The sequence below is a fragment of the Toxotes jaculatrix genome, chromosome 14, assembly GCF_017976425.1.
Source record: "Toxotes jaculatrix isolate fToxJac2 chromosome 14, fToxJac2.pri, whole genome shotgun sequence".
NCBI classification, from domain to species: Eukaryota; Metazoa; Chordata; class Actinopteri; family Toxotidae; genus Toxotes; species Toxotes jaculatrix.
In genome coordinates this window covers 12,107,714-12,128,686 of record NC_054407.1, presented here as the reverse complement: position 1 = coordinate 12,128,686, position 20,973 = coordinate 12,107,714, and the positions used below count along the sequence as shown (strand labels likewise).

The following is a 20,973-nucleotide window of genomic DNA, read 5'->3' as shown; positions in this document are numbered from 1 at the left end:
GTCTTGCTGGCTATTTTTAGTCCTTCCTCTGCCCTTGATCTTTAAAGCTTTGCGTGACAACATTTGGACTTTGAGTTTTTCAAAAACAAAGCACAGATGATGCATAGATCATACACACAGATGATGGGCACTTCATCTTTTACAAATGGTAACAATGATACTGAGCATGTGGTATTTCTGCCCCCCCCCCCCCAAAAATCTTTCCCCTTTTCTTTCACTGGGGAAAATGAGGGGGTTTTCTGTGGTGGCGTAATACTAGGCAGGTCTAAGCTTTTTTGCCCTCTGGAAATTTCCTCTTTCTCTGAGGAATATATATAAGGCTGCTTTGATCGACACTGTCACCACAACCTCTCTGACTCCACCTGTGGACAGGCAAGACAACAGCTCAGTTCAGACTCACTGCTGCGCAAAACAAGAGAAGACATGGTGTCAATCAAAGCTACGGCGATAGTGATCACATTCCTTTCTATATGTCTGCTGGCAAGAGAAACATCTGCAGGTGAGCTTCTGGTTTTCTCTCCTGTATCTGTCTCCATCTCTTTCTTTTTTATTGTTTTTTAGTTGGCTTATTTTTTTTAGTTTCCTGATTATTGTACAAACAGTGTGGCAGATGTATTTTTTTTACATTTTACTTTTTCTTTTCCAGTATCTAACCAGTATCTTTTCTCTCACTTCACAGTTTATCACGAATGCTGTCGAAGATACATGACAGTCAAAATACCATTTCCTGCAATCAGGGGGTACTCAGTTCAAACTGACAGAGAACTGTGCCCCATCAATGCCATCATGTAAGTATTTATATATGTATTAATATAATGACATTCATCACCTGCTGCTGAACAACAGACTTAACATTAGAGTTTATCATGAACCTATAAATATTAATTTTATTTCCTTTTTAATTCTATAGTTTCCACACAAAGAAGGGTAAAGCATGCACCAATCCTGCTTTGAACTGGGTGATGGACTATGTCAACCGTCTAAGGTAAGAAACTGTTTCAACATAAGAAATGAGAAATATTGTAATTCTACAGTCTGCGGGTCTTTTTTCCACAACAAGACAAATAACAATAACTGCTTTAATCATCATTGCAGGAATAAAGCGCAAATAGTTCACATCAAGACTTCAAAAGAGCAGAAATAGACGAAGAGATGCAGAAATTCTTCTGCATCTGAAAGAGAGACGGCAGATCCAAGCTACAGCTAACAAACTGTTTTCTATCTCAGCTTTGCCTGTTATCTAGTAAGCAATGATGTTTCACAACTTTGTAAATCAGTGAACTCCTGTTCAACAAAACTGCTGATAAAATGTTTGTTTTTGTAAATGCTGTTAAGCATGGTATCAGCTCAATTATAAGAGCACTGTACTGTATTATTTTTATATTGGTGTTTGTATGATTTTGTGCTTGTACATTTTGTAACATAAAAACATTAAAGTTTTGTTTAAAAAAAAAATTGCCCAGGGTCTCTTAATGAAAACACTCCTCTGTGTTTATTGTTAACTATACACACAACAGTAATGGCTACTAGAGTACAGTTCCCAGAGTGCACAACACCTGTTATCTTCCCTGCCTTGTTTATTTTTCTCAATGTGAGAAATTCCAGTCCTGGAAGTTTTGTGTCCCGTGATCATAATCGGGCAAATAGTTAACAAAAGGTGATGAAAGTCCTTTTGACATCAGCAGGAGGAAGTTACGGGAGCTGTTTATTTAAAGCATGCAGTGGAACAGGTATTTCCACGTTGACACACATGCTACTAGAAATGCTGACATCAGCCGTGACAAAGTGTAAGGCTGAGTTTAATTTTTCGGTAATAGTGTAATGATATTTTGTTGAGACTACCACTGTTTTGATTAGAACTGAGGCTTGTAATTAAGGAGCTATCAACTCTGGAAGAAGAATTCAAAATGTTAAATAAATAAATCCTTAAAAGGCCAAACACCTTAGACCTTTTGAACCACGATTTCACCCTAAATTTCAGTTTGAAATTTAGGGTGAAATTTTCATTTTACCCCTATTGCAACGTCACACACTAAATCTATTCTACATGTACACGTTAGAACACATCACTGAAGCTACTGTATATGATACTCACAATGATTTAAATATTCAAAGCCAAGGTTCCCCTTTTTTTTTGGTTGCACCATTACATCAAATGGAAAAAGTTCAAATGTCTTGTTTTCTTATATTCCAGCACGAAACATTTGACAATGGAAAACCCTGGAATTTTTTCTGGAATATACAATAAACACACGTACTCATGGGCATCTCCGTCAATGAAAAAGTTCAGTGTTCACTTACTCAGGTAGTTTAGCAAGACTCAGCAACAATCATCGTAGCCACATGTGACGATTATAAAAGAAAGGTAAACCATAATACAGGAGCACAACCAGAGAAGAGTCATTAGATTAAGCAAACTAACTCCATCTTCAGTTACAGTTTGTGTGTATATTAAAATGCTGCTTCTGCTGTTTTATGAATTTTTAATTTATAAGAATGTATAATGTATTCTCTTCTTCTGAAAAGTTAAAGGTTCCTGCCCTCTCCTCTCCCTCTGTGTGGCAGAGAGCAGTGCAGCTTGAGGCTGCATGGAAACTGCAGCTTTCTGCTTGCAGATGAGGCAGGAAGCAGCCACATTATTCTCCACCAAAGAACAATCAACTGCCATTCTTTCAGCCTGAAACTGTCAGGGTGCTGTTGATTATAGCTAAAGTGTTTGTATTGACAAGTTGTGCAGTCAGTGCAACTTGTTCAATGTAAATTGTGAAATGAAAAAAAAAAACCAATATGTATATTATATATTTTTATTAATTATTATTATTATTGGAATGTAGAATCGCCTTAATTTGGAATTATCTTGAGGTTCCTATTTGGCCCCTGAGCAGGTGATTTGAGAACCCTGCTTTAACTAACACTGTAAGGTTAAATTGAGGACTGATAAGCAATGGAAATGATATAAATAATTAATTTAAATAATAATACAGTGGCAGGACATTTAGGCATTACCTCTTACTCATTCAATTTCTGTCTTTCAAACATATTCATATTTATCATTGATAACGTGGCAAATAGGTAAGTGTAAACAAGTAAAATTGAGTACTACTTTATTTTATGTAGATTAGTAAATACATAAAATAAAATAAAACAGGCCATACTGTGAAAATAAATAAGGTCCTCTGTGGTGCATTATTTGTTCTCACTGTGTCATGTCCACAGTAATCACAGTTTATACTGTGATTACCATGATCTGATTATACATGATGTAAAAAACTCTTTGAACACTAGATGGAGGTAGTATCACTCCAAAGATGAAACAGTGACAAAGGACATTTTGGCAACACTATTTTATATTAGTAATATTTGTAAGTGAAAATGTTTTCTCACGCAGCGTGCTTATGTTCAGTGCTGAACCACACAATGATGCGGACTTTAAACTTTAAACTACCATTTCTTTCACTTTTACCACGTTACAGTTTGCACAGCAGAGCTAATGAGTGCTTTTTTATTTCAGGTCTCTTAAATATAATTTTAGGATTTTAAACTCCTGTAAATTATGCTTTTATCATAGATCTGAATCACGTCCAATCCCTGGCCATCAGCTGTAGCTGTCGCCAACAAAGCTGAACAAACTGAGTGTTTTCTCCCGTCGCATGAGTCCATCCCAAATGACAGTCCGGAGCCACGCTTGCAGCCACTATTACATCACCTCCACTGTTCTGCACCACTGCACAGAGTGCTTTTCTATGAATAATACAGAAAGACTGGGGAGAGAGGGACATGGACATGGGGCATGGTTACTAAATGACAGAGGGAGTACATACTGTTAGATAAAGAGTGATAGAGACTACGGAAAAACAGAGTTGGAAAGATATTCTAGAGTAAAGCACCACTAAAAATGAGTTATATGTGTAATTCACCCAGTAAATAATCACATCAGACACTAATGCAGGAGCTGTGATTTAACTTTATTGAATTAATGAATGAATCAATCATAAAAACTTACAGCAAAACGTCGGCACTTCATGAGAACGTACAAGACATCCCTAAATATATAACAAGTGTGTGAGCTGTGTGTTTAAAATACATGAATTACTGATACAGCGTCGGAGAGTTGTTACAGGAGAGTACAATGGCAGTAGCGTGGCCAGTCCCAGACTGTCTGAAGGAAGACAAGGTTATAGACTGCGTTTTCCCATGAGGAAGCAGACTTTAGTATAGAACCAAAATAACATATTGCACTCTGAGCTCAGCAGACAGGCCCTCGATCATAGCATACGTGCGCACACACACACAGAGGCATGCAGGAAACCAGACAGTCTCTCATGAAACTCAAACACAGATAATGAGACATCCTCAGTCAGAAAGGTGAAAACAATCTTTCTTCTGCATTTGCAAATTGCTTATATCCTGGCACATTTGCAGCAGTACCAGCAATAAGATTATACAAAATACACTAAAAACCAGATAACAATTTTTCTGGTGGAAAAATCTTTCTAACCTTTTTTTTTTAAACTTCCCTTGTCCTGCTTCTCTTTGTTAGGAGCTGATTCTTGCCAGCACCAAAGCACAGTTAACACAGAGTTAACTGAGCTCAGTATATAATTAGACAAACAAAAAAGAGAGGGATGAAACATCTAAAGGAGAAGAGACTCCAAATGATTACACATTCACTCCGCTTCCTTCCCCCTTGCTGCACACATAACCACCAATTAGAGGAGAGGAGAGGAGGATGAGGACAAGCAAGCAGCCAGAAGTCTATTTGTGTCTCTATCTCCCTCTCCCTCTCTTTTTCTCTCTTCCCCTGAAGACTCCCAGCGCCGGGGAGGGAGGAAGAGAGGAGAAAATAGAAGTGAAAAACAAGAAGTATATAAATAAAGAAATCAGAGTGTTTCACATCCGGTCGGCTGATTGGCTGAGACGCGAGTCAGGCAGATCTGGGCCACAGTTGCACTCATTGTTCAGTGAGCTTTTCTACACAGTCCAACCCAGCGACAGCAATGAATGTTGATTGTGACCTTTGGTCTTTGGGTACAGTGGAAACAGAGTGTCATTTCTGTGCATGTGTGCGTGTCTTCGTCTTTGGATTTGCATGCATCCACTTGGCCTTTTGTTCATTTTTGCCTCATTCCAGACGTTGTTGGAGCGAGCCGCGGGGCACAGTCAACGGTCGATGGTTTTTATGTGATCCATACCAAACTCACCGACAGCGTTGAATGTTCACCGAGGCAGGCAGGACAGCGCGGCCGTGACCGTGAGCTGAGCTGACAGACAAGGCAGGGCATGGTGGGGGGGGGCGCAGACATTCAGACATACAGAGGACAGGGACAGAACCAGGGACGTCACTCAAACCACAGAGGTCAGGGCACACAGCACAGGGACATAATCACACTGGACAGTGGCAGAATGAGTCCACTGTCCACAGGGCAAGAGACAGTTCTGTTTATGTTATACACAGAAGAGATCATGAAGTGTATTTAAGCTGCAACATTAGCTGAGGGGACCTGATTTATTGCCTTACCGGTCATTAATCAGTGGAACTTGAAGTCTTCTATCTTCAGTTCAAAACTAGCCGCGACAGCATCTGAAACACAGATGAAGAGGAAACTGTTAGCACTGATGTTGCATTTTATTTTCATCTTTAAAGGGTCAGTCCACCTAAAGAACACATTTTCTCCATTTCCTTTTGTAGCATCTGGTCATGCAGCTAATTTTGGTTTCCTTTGTGCAGGTTTCAGAGATATCTTTCTCTATGATTTCTGTTGATACCCCATTATGATGGGGGTATATGGAACTTGTTGCGGTCACAGCATTGAGAAATAAAATTTAAAACATTCAACATGTAATTTTCCATTACAGAAACAAAGTCCCAGCTACTCTAAATAATCCACATTATTCTTATTCTTATTCTTATTCTTATTCTTAACTGAGGATCTAAGTTGTTCTGGTGGCGAAAATCTCAGACAGATATCTCAAATCCTGAACAAATAAAACCAAAGCTATTGGCAAATAGTAAATGAGAGCGTGCATTTTTCTGATTTGCTCTCTGTGCTTTGACATGGCTCAGAACAATATTATAGAACCATTTTCGAGGCTGCCACGGCTCTTATGGATATGCAGCCCAGAGAACAATGCTATGATGTCCTACTGTGCAGCCAAGCTTTTTAAACCCCAGCCATGGCCCGGCCACAGGCTGAGAGCTCCCATTGTCAGAAGCAGGCCATTGCTGGGGAACAACTGCCGACAGTGTCACTGCACTGCCGCACAGACCCGGGAGTTGACGTCAGGATGGTAAACGCTGATCTATGGTCATTCATCGGTTTAGGGTGCTGATGTCATTGAGCGAGCTAGACCTGCATCCATTACTCTGCTGGGTCTGGCAGGCCAACGTCAGCCTAGCATGATAACACACTGGCTACAATAGATGAGTAATGCATTACGTTATTGCAGCTATAATTCAGAAAGTCATAAAATAGACAATTTGGTTTTTGTCTCGTGAGTAGGTTGGTCCTTGAATTATTTCCCCTGTATTCTCTCACGGCAGACTTTTCTCTATGGATATTCAAATGAATTTGTATGATCATAGAGAAAAAACTGTCAGCCAGTAGGTACAAAAATAATTGTCTAATATTGCAGTATATTATTTATAGTCACTTAGTAAATAACGTAAAACACTATAAAGTGTTTTTTTTAGCTTTACGTTATGCTTGCTTTTCTTTTTCTGCTGTTTGAACTGCATGTGAACTAGAAGTCTCTTTTCTCTCAGGGTGAAGCAGAGCAGCTTCAGATAAGAGGCTAAATTCATAAGCCATATTACATCTTCCCTACTCCGCAGTCACACACACACACACACACACACTTACACCTCACCCCACAATGAGACCTAAAATGAAAAATAGGCGGAGGGTCGAGGGAGAAGAGAAAAGGGGGCTTTGCCATGGCAACCCCAGTGTCAGCCAGCCATTTCTTCTTAATCCCCCCCAGTTCAATGTCGCGCCCTCTGAGGGACCCCCTCTCTACAGCTGAATATTTCTTTTGTGTTGAGAGAGACTGTGTGTGTGTGAGAGGGAGGGGGGATCACGGAGGGGGAGGGACTGGTGTTTGGGGGTGAGGGGGGGGATCATAGCTAACCCAGTTTAAATGGGGGGCCAAGCTGCAGGCCACAGAGTCTCAACATTACACCAGGGGTACAAACCAGAGATCAAATCACACACAGACACTCACACTCACACACACACACAGACACACAGACACACAGACACACACACACACACACACACACACACACACACACACACACACACACATATACACATTTAAACAGTATATTGATGGAGGGAGATAATCTTTTGAAATAGCAGATAATTACACCATATGGCAAACAGCCGGGCCTTCCCTCCCCGCGCCTATCACTAACAAACCCTGCACTTTATTTATTCATTTTTTTTTTTTCTGCTGTGAAACTCTCATGGTCTCTCGCTCTTGCCTGAGCAGGCCACTCTACATTACTGACAAAAGCGGTTTTGGAGGAGTGGGTGGGGAGAGGCGTCAGCTGCTAGACAAAATAAAAAGGCCTCTATTTGTTCCTGACAATAAACGTCCCAATCTTTGGAGCTCCTCCACAGCTGCAGCCAGATAGGCTTTCATTTCTAACTGCAGACTAATAGAGAGCGATGTCTCCTTCCTCTACTGTAAGCCGATTTAGTGTGCAGCATAAAATTGAGGAGGTTTATAGTCATCTTTCTGTGATACTACTCCGCCATGAAAGAGGACAAAAGAATGTGACACATGGTGAATATTCTGCAACAGAGAAACTAAGGCTTTTATGAAAACCTGTTTTAAAGATGGTGAGCAGTGTACCTGATGGAAATGATCTTCATGGAGTCACAAAGGTCAGCTTCAGGAGGGACAATATGACCACCTATAGATAGAAGACAAAAGCAGATGGAAACACAAAACAGTTAGAGGCAAAAGACACAAACTGGAGATCAATTTTTACAGAAACAATAGAAAAAGCACCACCTATTCCGGGAATCGGACATCACAATTAATCTGATTTTCACTAGAAAGTTTCCTATTCATCAGACGATTAATGTCCAGTGCATCCTCCGGAAATCCCAAAATGCGTTTCCCCTGAGGCTGAGTGGTGGGAGCGGGTGGAGGAAGTGCCAGTGGTGTGTCTCTGGGGTGGTCTGATGTGGCCGTGGGCGAGGCTTTAATGTAGCTGCATGTCCACTCCAGTGTATACTGTACATTCACTCGTAATGACTAACAGACCTGCAGTCTGCCTGTAGGGGCCCCACACGCCACCCCATGTCTACACATGCATATGCTCCACTTTAATGGCAGCCTTCAGTCCTTATTTGAAGTGCGCTGTGGTGCACACAAGAAAAAAAATCATAAGGGAGGAAAAATAGAACTTTGAGGACCCACAGTGCCCTGATTGGTTTAATATTTGACCCTTGTGGGTCAATTATATAAAGTGGGCATTTAAATCAATTTAAAATATGAACAATAATTACAGTTTGGCTGCTTTGTGGTGGTTCTTTTTCTAGCATACATAGCTGTAAGTTTGCCAAACATCTGGCTGTGATACTATATTAGCCATAGGCTACAAACATTAAAATAGAGCCTAACTCAATTTGTATTTTTTTTTGTAGCTTTTAGCTAATTTATTGTGTTTCCTTCCCTCATTTTATGTAGCATTTCTCTCTCTGGACCCACAAGCTTCAACAATGACACAGATATATGATCTCCCTCACACAGACAACCTCAATGTACATTGTAACTATCTATACCTGCGCCAAAAACTGACGTAACGAACATTATAAAAGAGTAAAAGTGCTCTGTGCCAGTCCACTCTATTAGAGAGCAAAGGGCACATTGTAACACAAGGTGCAGAGTCTGTTCAACAAGTGCGAAGACATAAACCAAAAACAAAGGCACCAAGTTAGTGCCTTGGGACTGATTGGCTGGGTGGGGTTGTTGAGTGACCCCTGACCTTTTTAACCCCAAGGAATGTTATCGTGCTGGTGCGTGTATTGTTCCAGCCTCCCTGAGGAGCCCCAGCCCAGCGTCAGATGAATGTGAACACTGAATGTTCCTGAGGGCTTCCCCTTTCCCCCCAAAAAAACCTCCTCTTTCTTGCCCCTAATCCTTTCTTTTCTGCTCTTCATCCTCAGACTTCAACAAACAAAAGGTATCAACAGGTCTGAGAGTGGCCTGTTGTTGTTGGCCTGAAGTGCACATGCACGCAGAAAGGGCCTCTAACGTGGATGCCAGGTTGGCTCTCCTCGCTGACCTAAATGACCAACAAAGATGCAGTAAAACGCATCTAAGAAAAACCACACTCCAGAACCTTCTTTAACCTATCACTCATCAAATAAACCACTGTTTTTATCGGTCCACCATCCAGATCTAAGAGATCTGTGTATCTTCAGGCAGTCTGAGAGTCTGGAGGAAGTCACCAGCAGTAGAGGGAGACTGACAGATGAGAGGGCCAGACAGACAATTACTGGCCAGGTATGTCCTTTATACCCACCTAGGGCTGGTCAGAGGAAATGGAGGAATTTATGATGTCATAAAAAAGTGCCAGAAGAAAAGTGCCTGAGAACAGGTTGTCTCTGGAGCTGCAGCCATAAAAGACTCCTGCGGCTTCCGCTCCCTCCCCCTGACTACCACCCGAGATGATAACACTGTAGACTGAGCACTAGTGAGTTAGAGCAGACAGTTATGCAGCAGAGGCACAGAAAACATCAGTGCATGTGTGCAATTAAACTCAAGTGTAAGCATGTAATAATGAGGTACAAATACTGGTAATGACTAGAATATATGTATGTGCCATTGACTAATAACTTTGTAAATGAAAAATCCTTGATAAAACTAGAGGTGGAAAGTCTGGTCCATATTTTAAGAAGTAGTCAGACACAGAGTCAACTGACTCACGCATTGGATTTAAACTGTGATCACATGTAACACATCAAAAATTTTAACACTACGAGGGACCGTTCTTTAGAATCAGTTTTTATTTAACACTAATATTTATCCGATTTCACATAAGATGCGATGCTCAGGTATTACGTAATTGTAGGATTTTAATATTATAGTAATCAAGAATTTCATCTGCAATACTGAAATAAAATGAAATGCAATTTCTAAAAAAAACAGACTTTAGGCCCTGTTAATGAAACTGGACTGCTCCAGCATCATTTACATCATTATAAGCTTTCTTTGTTCAGTTCAATTCAACCCTCTCTTTACAGTTTAAACCACAACAAAAACAAACCTTAATACAGGAAACATCTTTAGCAGAAGAGGCGCCATCTGTCAGCTGAAGCTAAGCAGGTGTAAGGAAGAGGAAGCCTAAAAACATTCTATGTGAACATAAAGGACACCCTGTCCTCTTTGCATGCGCACAAAACTCACATCTATATGTATACACACAGCACTGCTGCTCCTACTACAAAAAGAGACACATTCTCACAATCTCAGTGCTTGTTAAAAAAAAAAAAAGGAAGAGAGAAGGTGGTTATTTGCTCTACAACCTCACTAAGGAGGTTTCCCATTGTAAAAAGGAGTGGCTGCACAGCCCCGTTTCCTTTCATCCCTCTCCTTGAGGCGCGCTGCCTTTGTCTCACAGGGGACAGAACAACCAGCCTCCCGGCTACGCTACACTGGTCAAATACCTGGGAACTACCACTGGCCTGGTGGGAAAAACAACAAGAGGAGGAGGAGGAGGAAGAGAGACAGAAAGAGGGGTGGGTGGGGGGGGGTAAGGTGTGAGTGTTAATCTGAGATACTGCGAGACTGACCAGCTCAGAGAGAGAAGGCTGTTAAATAAAACCTGTTATTAATTCTCAAAAGAAAAGGGGAGGAAGTTGAACACCTGGTACCAAACTACACTTGAAAGAGACGCTATAATTGTGAACATGGAAGAAAAAAATGTTATATATGATTTTACAAACTTAAATCGTGACCAGCTGCTTTTTGCTTTTCTTTCAGTTTTCAGTCGGTGCTCCTCTTTCTTCCTCCTTAAAGGTAGTGACTGTATGTGTGCAATTAAGAACTCTGAGGCTAAGGAAGGCAGGCCTTTTTTTTTTTTTTTTGCTCTTTCCCTCCTTTCAATTCTGAACTTTCGTGCCAGCTCAGCAGAATGAAGGCAGTTCCTGTATATGGGATACCATATAGGGGTGAAGTGAGTTTAAGTCCTCCCCAAGCCCGACCGCAGTCGGCTGTATGTAAAGCTTTATGTTCCAGTCCACACGGCCTGCCTCGGCAACCAGACCTCACTGTCACACCTCATAAAGCAGAGCTCAAGCAGCAGGGTTGTGTTTAAAGCCAGGGGCAAAAGATAAGGCAAAATAAGGACAAATAAGGAGGAAAATATGAATGCACCCATTCAAGAAACTGTAGAGAAAAGAGTGAAAAGCCCTCGACAAAAGCTCTTTAGCTGAAACTCCGATGGCATGTCTCCAGTACGCTGAATAAGAAAATATACTTTCGGGACAAATTGCAGCAGGAAACGTAAGAAAGTGAAAATGCCATTGAGGGATTGTTAAGACCATAATCCTCTCTTCTTATTTCTAGTTTTTGCTTAGCTGTCGAGAGGGAAGCGAGGACCCACAAGTTTATTTTCAAATAGTCCACAAAGAATGCCTGTCATTTCCTGGCGTTCCCCACTTCCATATGAAAGCCCCCTTTCCTTTAGGAACAATGGGAAAGATTCCAAAATTTCCATGGGGAGTTTCTTGCACGGAGATACAATAGCGAGCATGTTGTGACAGAATTGAGACAGGCTGTCTCTCTCAGCTGTGACAAGATTGGGACTAATGCACTGCTTTTTTGTCTTATAGAGCTACCATACTTCACGATTAAAGCGGCCACACAACAGCTGTACCATCTCGTAAATGAGCTGAGAGTGAAGTCTAATGGCAGACCCGTATCTGGCTTTGACAAGTCACCAGAATATCTGTTATTTCTCATTTCAAAGATTCACAGAGTTTGCTCAATTTTAGTGTGAACCCCTAGATAAAAGGTGCTGAATCATCGGAAAAATGTCTCACTTTATTAAGCGTAGACAACGGCCTAAATTAAATTATTTCAGAAAACAGATGTTCTGAATTTCACAAGTTTTAACAAGTTTCCCTAACCTCTTAATTGCTGTTTTCTAATCCATAACTTTATCTGTGACGCAGACGACACACACAGTCCCACACACAAGCTGTAAGTTTCTTAATTAGCCAAAAGAGCTCGTTTGGTCCTGAAGTGGAGAGAGTTCAAATGCCATGTGCTCCCGAGCAGGCCGCTAGACTCTTGAAAGCCACCTGGCTTGACCCAAGCAGACCTGAGCCCTTGGCTAGACGAAAGGTCAGAGGTCATCTACTCATCTAGATAGGCAGTATGTTGCGATGCCTGAGGCAGGGAGCTGGGGTCTCCATTACCTAACCTTTCCATTTAACCCAACACCGCAACCGCACACACAGAGAAGCACAAACACACACACATATGGACACAGATTCCTGCTGCTATGAACTCATTCAACCCTCAGCTTCATTTACCTGTAATGCATGAACACACACCAAGTGTATCTGCTAAACAGCTGCTATATGATTTGCTGTTTTGGCTTCACAGATGAACAATAAAGTTGGAAAAAGAAAAAAAAAGCATTAGAGCTAATGCTCCTTGTGTAAGTTTAGTTCGTTATCCACTAAGAATCTACGCTTTCAATGTTTTCCAGATGGCTCAGAAATGAATTGAAGAAGTTTGTATATTGTATTTTAATGATTGAAAAGAATCGGGGAGAAGTTGAGCGTGGAGGCACATTTCTTCCTCCTCATTTGTGTGTGTGTTCAATGTTGGATGGCAGCAGGGAAAGAACTGCTGGGTGTCATGTGACGGTGGGAGAAGTGAGATGGGACTCCCTGATGCTTACAGCGTTACATTTTCACTGACGGATGCTGTGTAACTATGGAGGAACAACTGTGATCATGCGGTTGAGAGCCTCTCTACTGTGATAGCAGGTTGCTTCTCGACAAAATTGCAGGGTGCAGCTGATGAAACTCATCACATGTGATAATGAGCTACAAAAGAATGATGATCATAGCTTCAGCAGGAGATAAGATAAGCCAACATCCAACCACCCCTCTGCCCGCATTACAGTTAGCAGGAAGACAGTGGCTTTGCTCCATTCACTCATCCCGGCCTGATAACTCCCTGAGAGCAACTCGAAACTGAATTAAACCCCGATATACGCTTGGATGTTCGCTGCTCTTTGCTGTGAGAAGGAGGTTGCTGCTTTTTCTCTTCATGAGGGACAAAGCCAAAGTGAATTATATGTAACTCAGCCCTGGGAGGGGACGGAAGTGAGGCCATCACAGCTGATCACATCAGCACCTATCAGTACTGTTCATTCCCTACACAGCTCTATATTGAGAAAACACAGATTTATTTTTCCCCACTAAATTATTTAAAAGACACAAAAAGGGAAGGAAAAAACAGTTATATGACAGTTAGCATTAGGTAAATGTTTGTTTTTTTTTCTATAAAAATCTATGCATGTCTTTTTTTCCATTAAAGCACACTGTGTAACCATAGCCAGTAAAATGTAGTGCTGCACTAAGCGTCTAGACCTACTATATCCAGATGGAAGAAGAATTTATGGAGACTGCCTCATTAACCTTAAGGCATATTAGTGCTTGGCACTGCAAGCTGAGAGACTAAGCACGCAGTTTCTAGAGTCTCCTTTGAAAAAAAAAAAAAAGCCTGTCTCAGCTGCATTAAACTACCTGGAGGGTCAGAACTGAGTGGCACTTTAAGCCACTATGCCCCCCCCCCCGAAAAAAAAAAAAGAATGTGTAACGCTGATGATGAAGTGTGTTTATTTGGTCATTTCTGCATCCACTCAGAGTGCCCACCCTGAAAATGGCAGTCTGGCTGTTTTTGCCATGTGCTAGAGGCCCAAATTCCGGGAGGAAGTCAGATGCGCAAAGGCTGTTTCCGAGAATTCAGGATGCGCAAAGCTGTGTTTGTAGGCTGCTTACACTATTCTAATTTCTGTCTGCATTAAAAAAAAAAAAAAAAAGGAAGAAAGGGAACATTACAGCCATGCATACATTATGTTGCACAGCACCTTATGCACGAAACATAAAATATTTAAATTGCACCAGTCTGAACCAGTGCCTAGCCTATTTTTTTTTTTCGCGCTCTCTCTCTGGCTACGTTACGCACCCATCCACACTGACGGATCTCATCGTGAGTCACGGCTTGGTGAGAGACGGGGTGGCGGCTCTGAATGATCGCTGTCTGTTTTCTGCTCTTCAGGTGTCTCGCTCGGACTCTTTTGGGGCAGGAGGGCTGCTGTAATGTCGATACAATGACAGATGGTCCACACAAAGCCGGTGCGCATTGTTCAGCTGAAAAATAATAGCCACCATTTATCAGTGTTCAGGCCCTGTAGGAACAGGAGACTGTCTGATGAGTGAAATGAATCAAAGTTATATTGTTTGGGAGGCTCCTACAAGGATTCCATCGGGCTGCACTGGCTGTTTAAACATATTGTTAAAACTTTCCAAACAACGGAAACTGCATTTTCTTTTCTGTTCCCTGTGTACCATCGATGCGTCTAGCCCAGCAGTATAAAAGTTGAAGTGCGCGTTAAAGGGCTTCATCTTGCACAGACCGAGCGGAAATCACGTTTTGTTTTTCTCCGTCGGACGCTCCTTATGAAATGACCGATGAAAGACGAGCTTTTTCATCCGCTGGCACGTTGAACAAATTCACATGCGCTGATTTATAAAACGTGAAGCCGCCTGATTAGTGCTGAGCGCCAACCCCAGACCCCATCACATATTGTCACAGAGTTTCACCTTCATTCCTTGTACATATTCATACAGAATATCCATGCTTTTTTCATATTAATGAATATATTAAAGAGGCATCATTTCCTTTTAACTAAAGCGTCAGTTTGCACCGATTCTACTGGATTAAACAAACAAAAAAATACTAATACTGAATGCTTTTCTTAGGTTATAGTTTATGCATTTTACTTGATGGCATACTTACATTTTTTTCCTTCGCCCTCTTGATTGCAAAACTGCAGGATTCGCTGTCCTGGCGAGATGGACTGATGCGATTTCTTCAAGTCTGCCACAGCGGCTATTTTCACTCCCATCACCTCCATCCGACACCAACTCCACAGCGACTGAGCGCCTGCCTCTTCTGATCCACAGATTACGTCCGTTTGAGAGGCAGAAGGGAGGGCATCCGGTTTACAGGGATCGCCGGGAGGACCGGGATTGGCTCAGAGGAGATAGCTTGATAAAATGCGTGTCTGCCATTGGACGGCCGGGCAGCGGGGGAGGTGGCCTGTCGTGTATTATTCAGGAGAAACCGGGTGGGGAGTGGAGGAGGACAGGGCAAAGCGGCATATGCAGACAATGCCCTGTGTCTCAGAAATTCAGATTTCATTGGTGGACTTATCCGCTACAGTTATGGCTTCCAATAATCTCTTCATATGGACTAACAGTCAAATTGGAGCACTTATGTTAAGTCTGTCTGTGGTAGCTATTAGTGATTATAGTGACCTCACGCTGCTTAATATAGGCTCTGGGATCACTGTAATATTCCCATAAAGGCAATTTCCTGTAGGAAAAATGATGTAGTATAGAGAAAGCCCCTTACATTTACACCATTACAACAGTATATTTATCTTTTTTAAAAGTGTTTGTCCTATTTTAAGATTAATTCGACAAAAATAAAATAAGCTGGACAAACCAAATGGAAGGGAGCAACTATAAATAAATCAAACAAGCATTATTTTGCGACGTCAAACCGCAAGAAAGTCTCTGTGTGAGCGCGTATGACTTTCTGTATGCGTTCGTCCATCCATGCATGTGTATGTGTGTCTCTGTGTGACAGTGTGTATGGGATCCTGAGTGTGTGTCTGTGTGTGTGTTTCTGCTGTATGTAGGCTACGAGAAAGCTGGAACTGCAGAATTTTCCACATAGGAGCAGGGGAGGAAATGGTGCGTGGATAATTCTCTCTTCAGATCCTCTGGTACTCTCTCCGAGAGTACTCGGCTGAATCAATACTGCTCAAAGCTTTCTCATGTTCCCCTTCTCACATCAGTGCTACTGTTGGGAGGCAGTGGAGTCCGAGGCGGCCCATTTTAGGCGTTTTCTGGAGATGATGCTTTGAATTAAAATCTCCACCACTCCTTCTGTACAGGGGTAATTACAATACTAAATCACCCTTGACCTACAGGCCTCCTGCACACACACGCAGATTCACATCCATCATACAGACTGTGAGTTGTTAACCTGCATACTGAGCCGGTGTGTGAGCAGACAGAGAAAACCTTAATAACCACAGCGGGGGCTCTTCTCTGACCGGTAGCCATGGTGATTGAACACATTTCTCCACACAGCAGAAAGGCGGTCTGTCTGTGCTGCACCACACAGGCCTTTATTAGGCCCAGACCCTAGGACTGGAAGGAAGGAAGCACCAAGTGGAGGATCACACCCATTTCATTGTGACTCTACAATTTTACGACAGTCAAGAGGCCATCGACCACAAATTAGCTCTTTTTTGGAAGACGCTCCGCTCTTGTCTCCGTTAAACCGATAAAATAGCACGCTCAAACCTCAACAAAGCAGCACATCATCTGATTATTGTGTAAATTTGATGGCTAATTTGCATAACTGGTGGGAATGATGCTCTCAGAAGTATAGCACCTAGATTTATTCAGTATTCAGTCTAATTTCAAACATCCAAATGAGAGCACCAGCCTTGGCTTCATTTCCTTTAAGCTTCTAATCTCTCTCTCCTCTTAATTTAGCTGCAGCTTCAATCACAGCTCTTTCACAAATCTAACCGTGTGGGTGTTTATGTGTGTGACTGCTATCATGTGAAAACCTTATAATTCCATATTCGCTGCAATTCATGTTTTTTTGTTTTTTTATTGATGGGTCTTGTGGTCCACCATGGGTTTTAAAAAAACTGGCGCTGCTTTCTGATAAAGCACTCTTTGTAAGGAGTCTGTAAGTTGTAACTTTCCAATGGTTAATAAATCAGTTACAAGCTATTAATCAGACTTGGGTTGGCAGGTTGTGAAAATCCTTGTGGAACACTAACCAGAGGATCTCGGCTAAAACCTATTTCTTAAGCACTTATTAGTATTTATAATTCAGACTTTGTGAACTGTTAAAATTTACTAGTAACTTATTGATATTTGTAACTCAAAACTTAGTAGAAAATGGAAAAATACGTTACTTTGATTCACTATCATATGACAGCATCATTACCGCATACTTACTTTCCAGTAGTGAAAAATAATAATAACTACATTTTTTTCATGTACTGTACTTAAAGCAGTTTTGTATAATGAATACCTTAACTTTACACTTTCATTTTAAGTACATTTTCTTACTGATATTTCCGTACTTTTACTTAAAGGTACCCTGTGGAGTATTTGACCACTAGTAGCGCTATAGAGCAATGATAACCAGGGCCCTGATTTTGTTTGTATCTTGTGTACCTCACATATCTGACCATTAGTTATGAACTTTTAAATACAAAGTGTGCCTTATAAGAAAATGGTACTACGAACTATTTAACTGCTTTGGCGAATGAAGTCTTCTCAAAATCAATCTGATAAACACCAAATGTGTTTTCATCAGTGTGAAAACATGTCTGTCTGCTTAGTTCATGAAAAGATGACATTTTGTGGATAAGGCTCATGTGCAGCTGAGCCTGTGAAAGCCAGACTGATGTGCGTATTTACTCTTATGACCATATGTGTGTGTGTGTGTGTGTGATCCAGAAACAAGCCGGCCCTGGACTCAACACAAATGGAAAGTGTCCGATGTGCTACTGTTGATTTCCATGACAACGTATTAAGTTGAGGCTTAAAATCATGGCTGTGCCATACTGTGCCTAGTGAGAGTGACATCTCCAACTGCTTCAGTAATGAGCTGTCTAACATGCTGTCGTCCTCTACAGATGGAGTACATACAGTAGGCCGCTCAACACTTTTGAGAATTAGCCAGCCAGAAATGTTTTCAAAGAATAGCTACACATTTCCCCCATTTCCTGCCCTCATGCTAAGCTAAGCTAATTACCGTCAGCTGGAATTTGACATTTACCGTACAGACATGAGAGCAGTATCCATCTTCTCGTTGTACTTTCAGCAAATAAGCGAATAAACATGTCCCTAGATGTCGAAGTATTTCTTTCAAGTTATAGTCTTTTAAGCTTATGTACAAGATAACTTAAACTTAAAGCCAAAGTAATGTGCACATGCCCAGCACACAGGGTTATAGAGCTTTGGGTAATTTGGGAATTCAGATATCAACTGTTTCTGAAAGTGAACAGGGGATGTTAACAATAGCTATCACCTCCAGTCGCCTCCAAATGTAAGTAGCTATAAAACTTGTATTATCATTAGACACACACAGGTTTTGTTTATTTGATGGGTCAGAAAATCTTCATATAGCTATTGTTTGCTTCACTGTTCTCATACAGCTAATTGCGAACCACAGTGTGAGCGCCTTATCTCACACTATCAACAGTATGGCACAGTCACCACCAAGTCCGGACCACCTCTACCAACCCTGTGTACAACTCTGCCATCATGGATGCCTCCTATTGGGTTCCATTCTTGCACGATGCCAGGAGCGAATTCTCCGTCTCAATTAATCACTGAGTTTCTAATGGAATGCTTCCCTTCAGGATGAGGCCCATCACAGAGGGGGCTGCAGTCAGTGCTGTCGGTGAAGCTGCTCTGATTGCCTGAATACACTCCCAGCTTTGGAGTCACTGCAGATGTCTGCTAATTGTGGTGATTATGGTGAACGGAGGGGGGTAGGAATATGCAATGAATTTCCCATTGCTTTCATGCCTCACATCCTTTGGTTATGTGCATCTGCTATACAAGCAGAGCATCCGCAGGGTTTGGAGACGGACAAAAGTGACATGGGGGATTGGGCATGTGCTTTTGGATGGGCGTCCATTCTAACACCAAGTGCAGCCAGATCGGGTCCATTTATTCTTTTAGTTTTGTTGCAGGTTTTAATTCCTCTCCTCTCCTGCTCCATGTTCTTATCCTCTCACTTCCTTTCTCCTCTTCTTTACATATGTATGACTGTGTTCATGACTTGTTAGGGAAATGAAATGTTAGAGACCTTTCTCACTGACCAAAATTAGTTATTATTTAACTATATAACCAAAATCACAGCTTTCTTTTTTTTTTTTTTTTTTTTTTACAGCTGGTTGAGCTAAGGGAAAAACACATAAAAAAAGATGTTTAATGGAGGAAAAAAAGGGGAGGAATCTCAGAGGAGGGACTCTCTTACACGATTGGCAGACATGTAATTCAGTAGATGTATATGAAGTAAGGAGAAGTTGCAGTAGAAGAATTTCAGTATGGAGAGACACAATGACAAGGAATTTTAGGAAATTTTTTGCCAAGAGTTGGATGAGAAGATCAACACCACAAAGGAAAGCTAACTGCAGCTGGCTTACTTAGCTTAGTACAAAGACTAGAAATGGACAAACGAATAGCCTGCCTCTGTGGTGGTAATAAAATAAAATGGTAATAAAATTTGCCCACAAAGTAACATATTATATCTGGTTTGTTTAATTCACTCAAAACCAAAGCGTAAAAACAATTAGCTGTGATTTTACAGGAGGTTATATCTCTAACTACAGAGGCAAGCTGCCTCTTTCCACTCTTTACTCTTTATGTTGAGGTAAGCCAACAGGCCACTGGCTGTAGCTTTATATTTAACAGACAGACATGAGAGTGGGACTAATCTTCTCATTTAACTCTCAGCCAGAAAGCAAATAAGTACATTTTCAGATCAGATAGATCATCAACTTTCAACATTTAACCCAAATGTATCTGTGATATCTAGTGTCACAACTTCAGAAATACACAAAATATTAAATCCTTTCTACAGTCCTCAATATGTCAGAACTGCTTTATCCTTTATATATTTTTAAAAGAGAAATAAAACTAGTGGCTGTGCTAATTTAAAAGCCACATGTAAATTACTCTTGCAGATTAACAGCCTTTTAAATTGAGAGGATTATATATGCAACCTGAATTTCTGCACATTCTACTCTTTATGGTTATCGTTCCACTCTGGACATGCTATTCTGGACATTGAACTGGAACAAATCATATTCATACATTTAGCATATTAATGAAGCTAAATATCAGACATTCTCTCCCCTCTGTTGCAAATGCAAACATGCCTGATTTATTGTGGATGTGCTTTTGCAAGGCAAGAGTTAGCTAATTCCTTTGGGGCGAGTGCCCTTCCTGTCACACTGATCAAAGACTTTCTCTTGATATGAGCATAAACTGCTCCATGCCCCATCACCATCAATGTCTGTGCAAGCGTGTGAGTTTGTGTGTGTATTTGTGCAAAATGTATGTCTACGTGTGTGTGTATATGAGAGGTGAGGTGGGGGTGTTGTGTGTGTATATCCATCCCCCATCACCAGAGGCTGTATTATGCATTGTTGTTGGCATGGCCTACATGCTCATCCAAGCATGGTCCAGTGTGGTACAGTACACACGTCTTCCCATTCCCACTGCACTCCCCTGTTGTGTCCGCAGGCCCGCTTCATTTACCTTTGCTCCTGAATTAATGCTAGTTAACTGTCACATTAACTCAGATCTGTTTGCCCGCTTTGTCAACAACATAAACTAGCCTCAGTATGTGATAGCCAGGGTTATTTTTGCTTTGATACACAGCACACGCATGGGCTGAGTTTGTCTGAATGTATGTAGGCTACCTAAAGCTGTAACCATGCATACATAACCTTTCTTTTCTTAACAAAATGCACTATTGCATAAGATTTTAAGGCTAAATGCTGCAAAACTTTTCAGCAAACTGCAGTAGTGGCTGCAGTGCAGGTGTTTCATTCAGTGTTTCAATAGAGGCCAAACCGTGGTATGTGGACACTCAACT

At 41.3% G+C, this 20,973-nt stretch overlaps 1 protein-coding gene and 1 long non-coding RNA gene across 2 annotated transcripts; one reads left to right on the top strand and one right to left on the bottom strand.

Annotated features, from left to right (window-relative positions):
- Positions 1-354: 354 nt before the first annotated feature.
- Positions 355-1,455, top strand: ccl20a.3 (chemokine (C-C motif) ligand 20a, duplicate 3). Its single transcript, XM_041055538.1, has 4 exons — positions 355-499; positions 680-788; positions 911-985; positions 1,096-1,455. The coding sequence occupies exons 1-4, from the start codon at positions 424-426 to the stop codon at positions 1,142-1,144; spliced, it is 309 nt and encodes a 102-aa protein (XP_040911472.1). The 5' UTR covers positions 355-423; the 3' UTR covers positions 1,145-1,455.
- A 2,489-nt stretch (positions 1,456-3,944) lies between these two features.
- LOC121193305 lies at positions 3,945-15,178 on the bottom strand. Its single transcript, XR_005895271.1, has 4 exons — positions 15,058-15,178; positions 7,858-7,918; positions 5,519-5,581; positions 3,945-5,261 (listed from the first exon to the last, which is right to left on the bottom strand). It is a non-coding gene; the product is annotated as an uncharacterized LOC121193305 (long non-coding RNA).
- Positions 15,179-20,973: the final 5,795 nt, after the last annotated feature.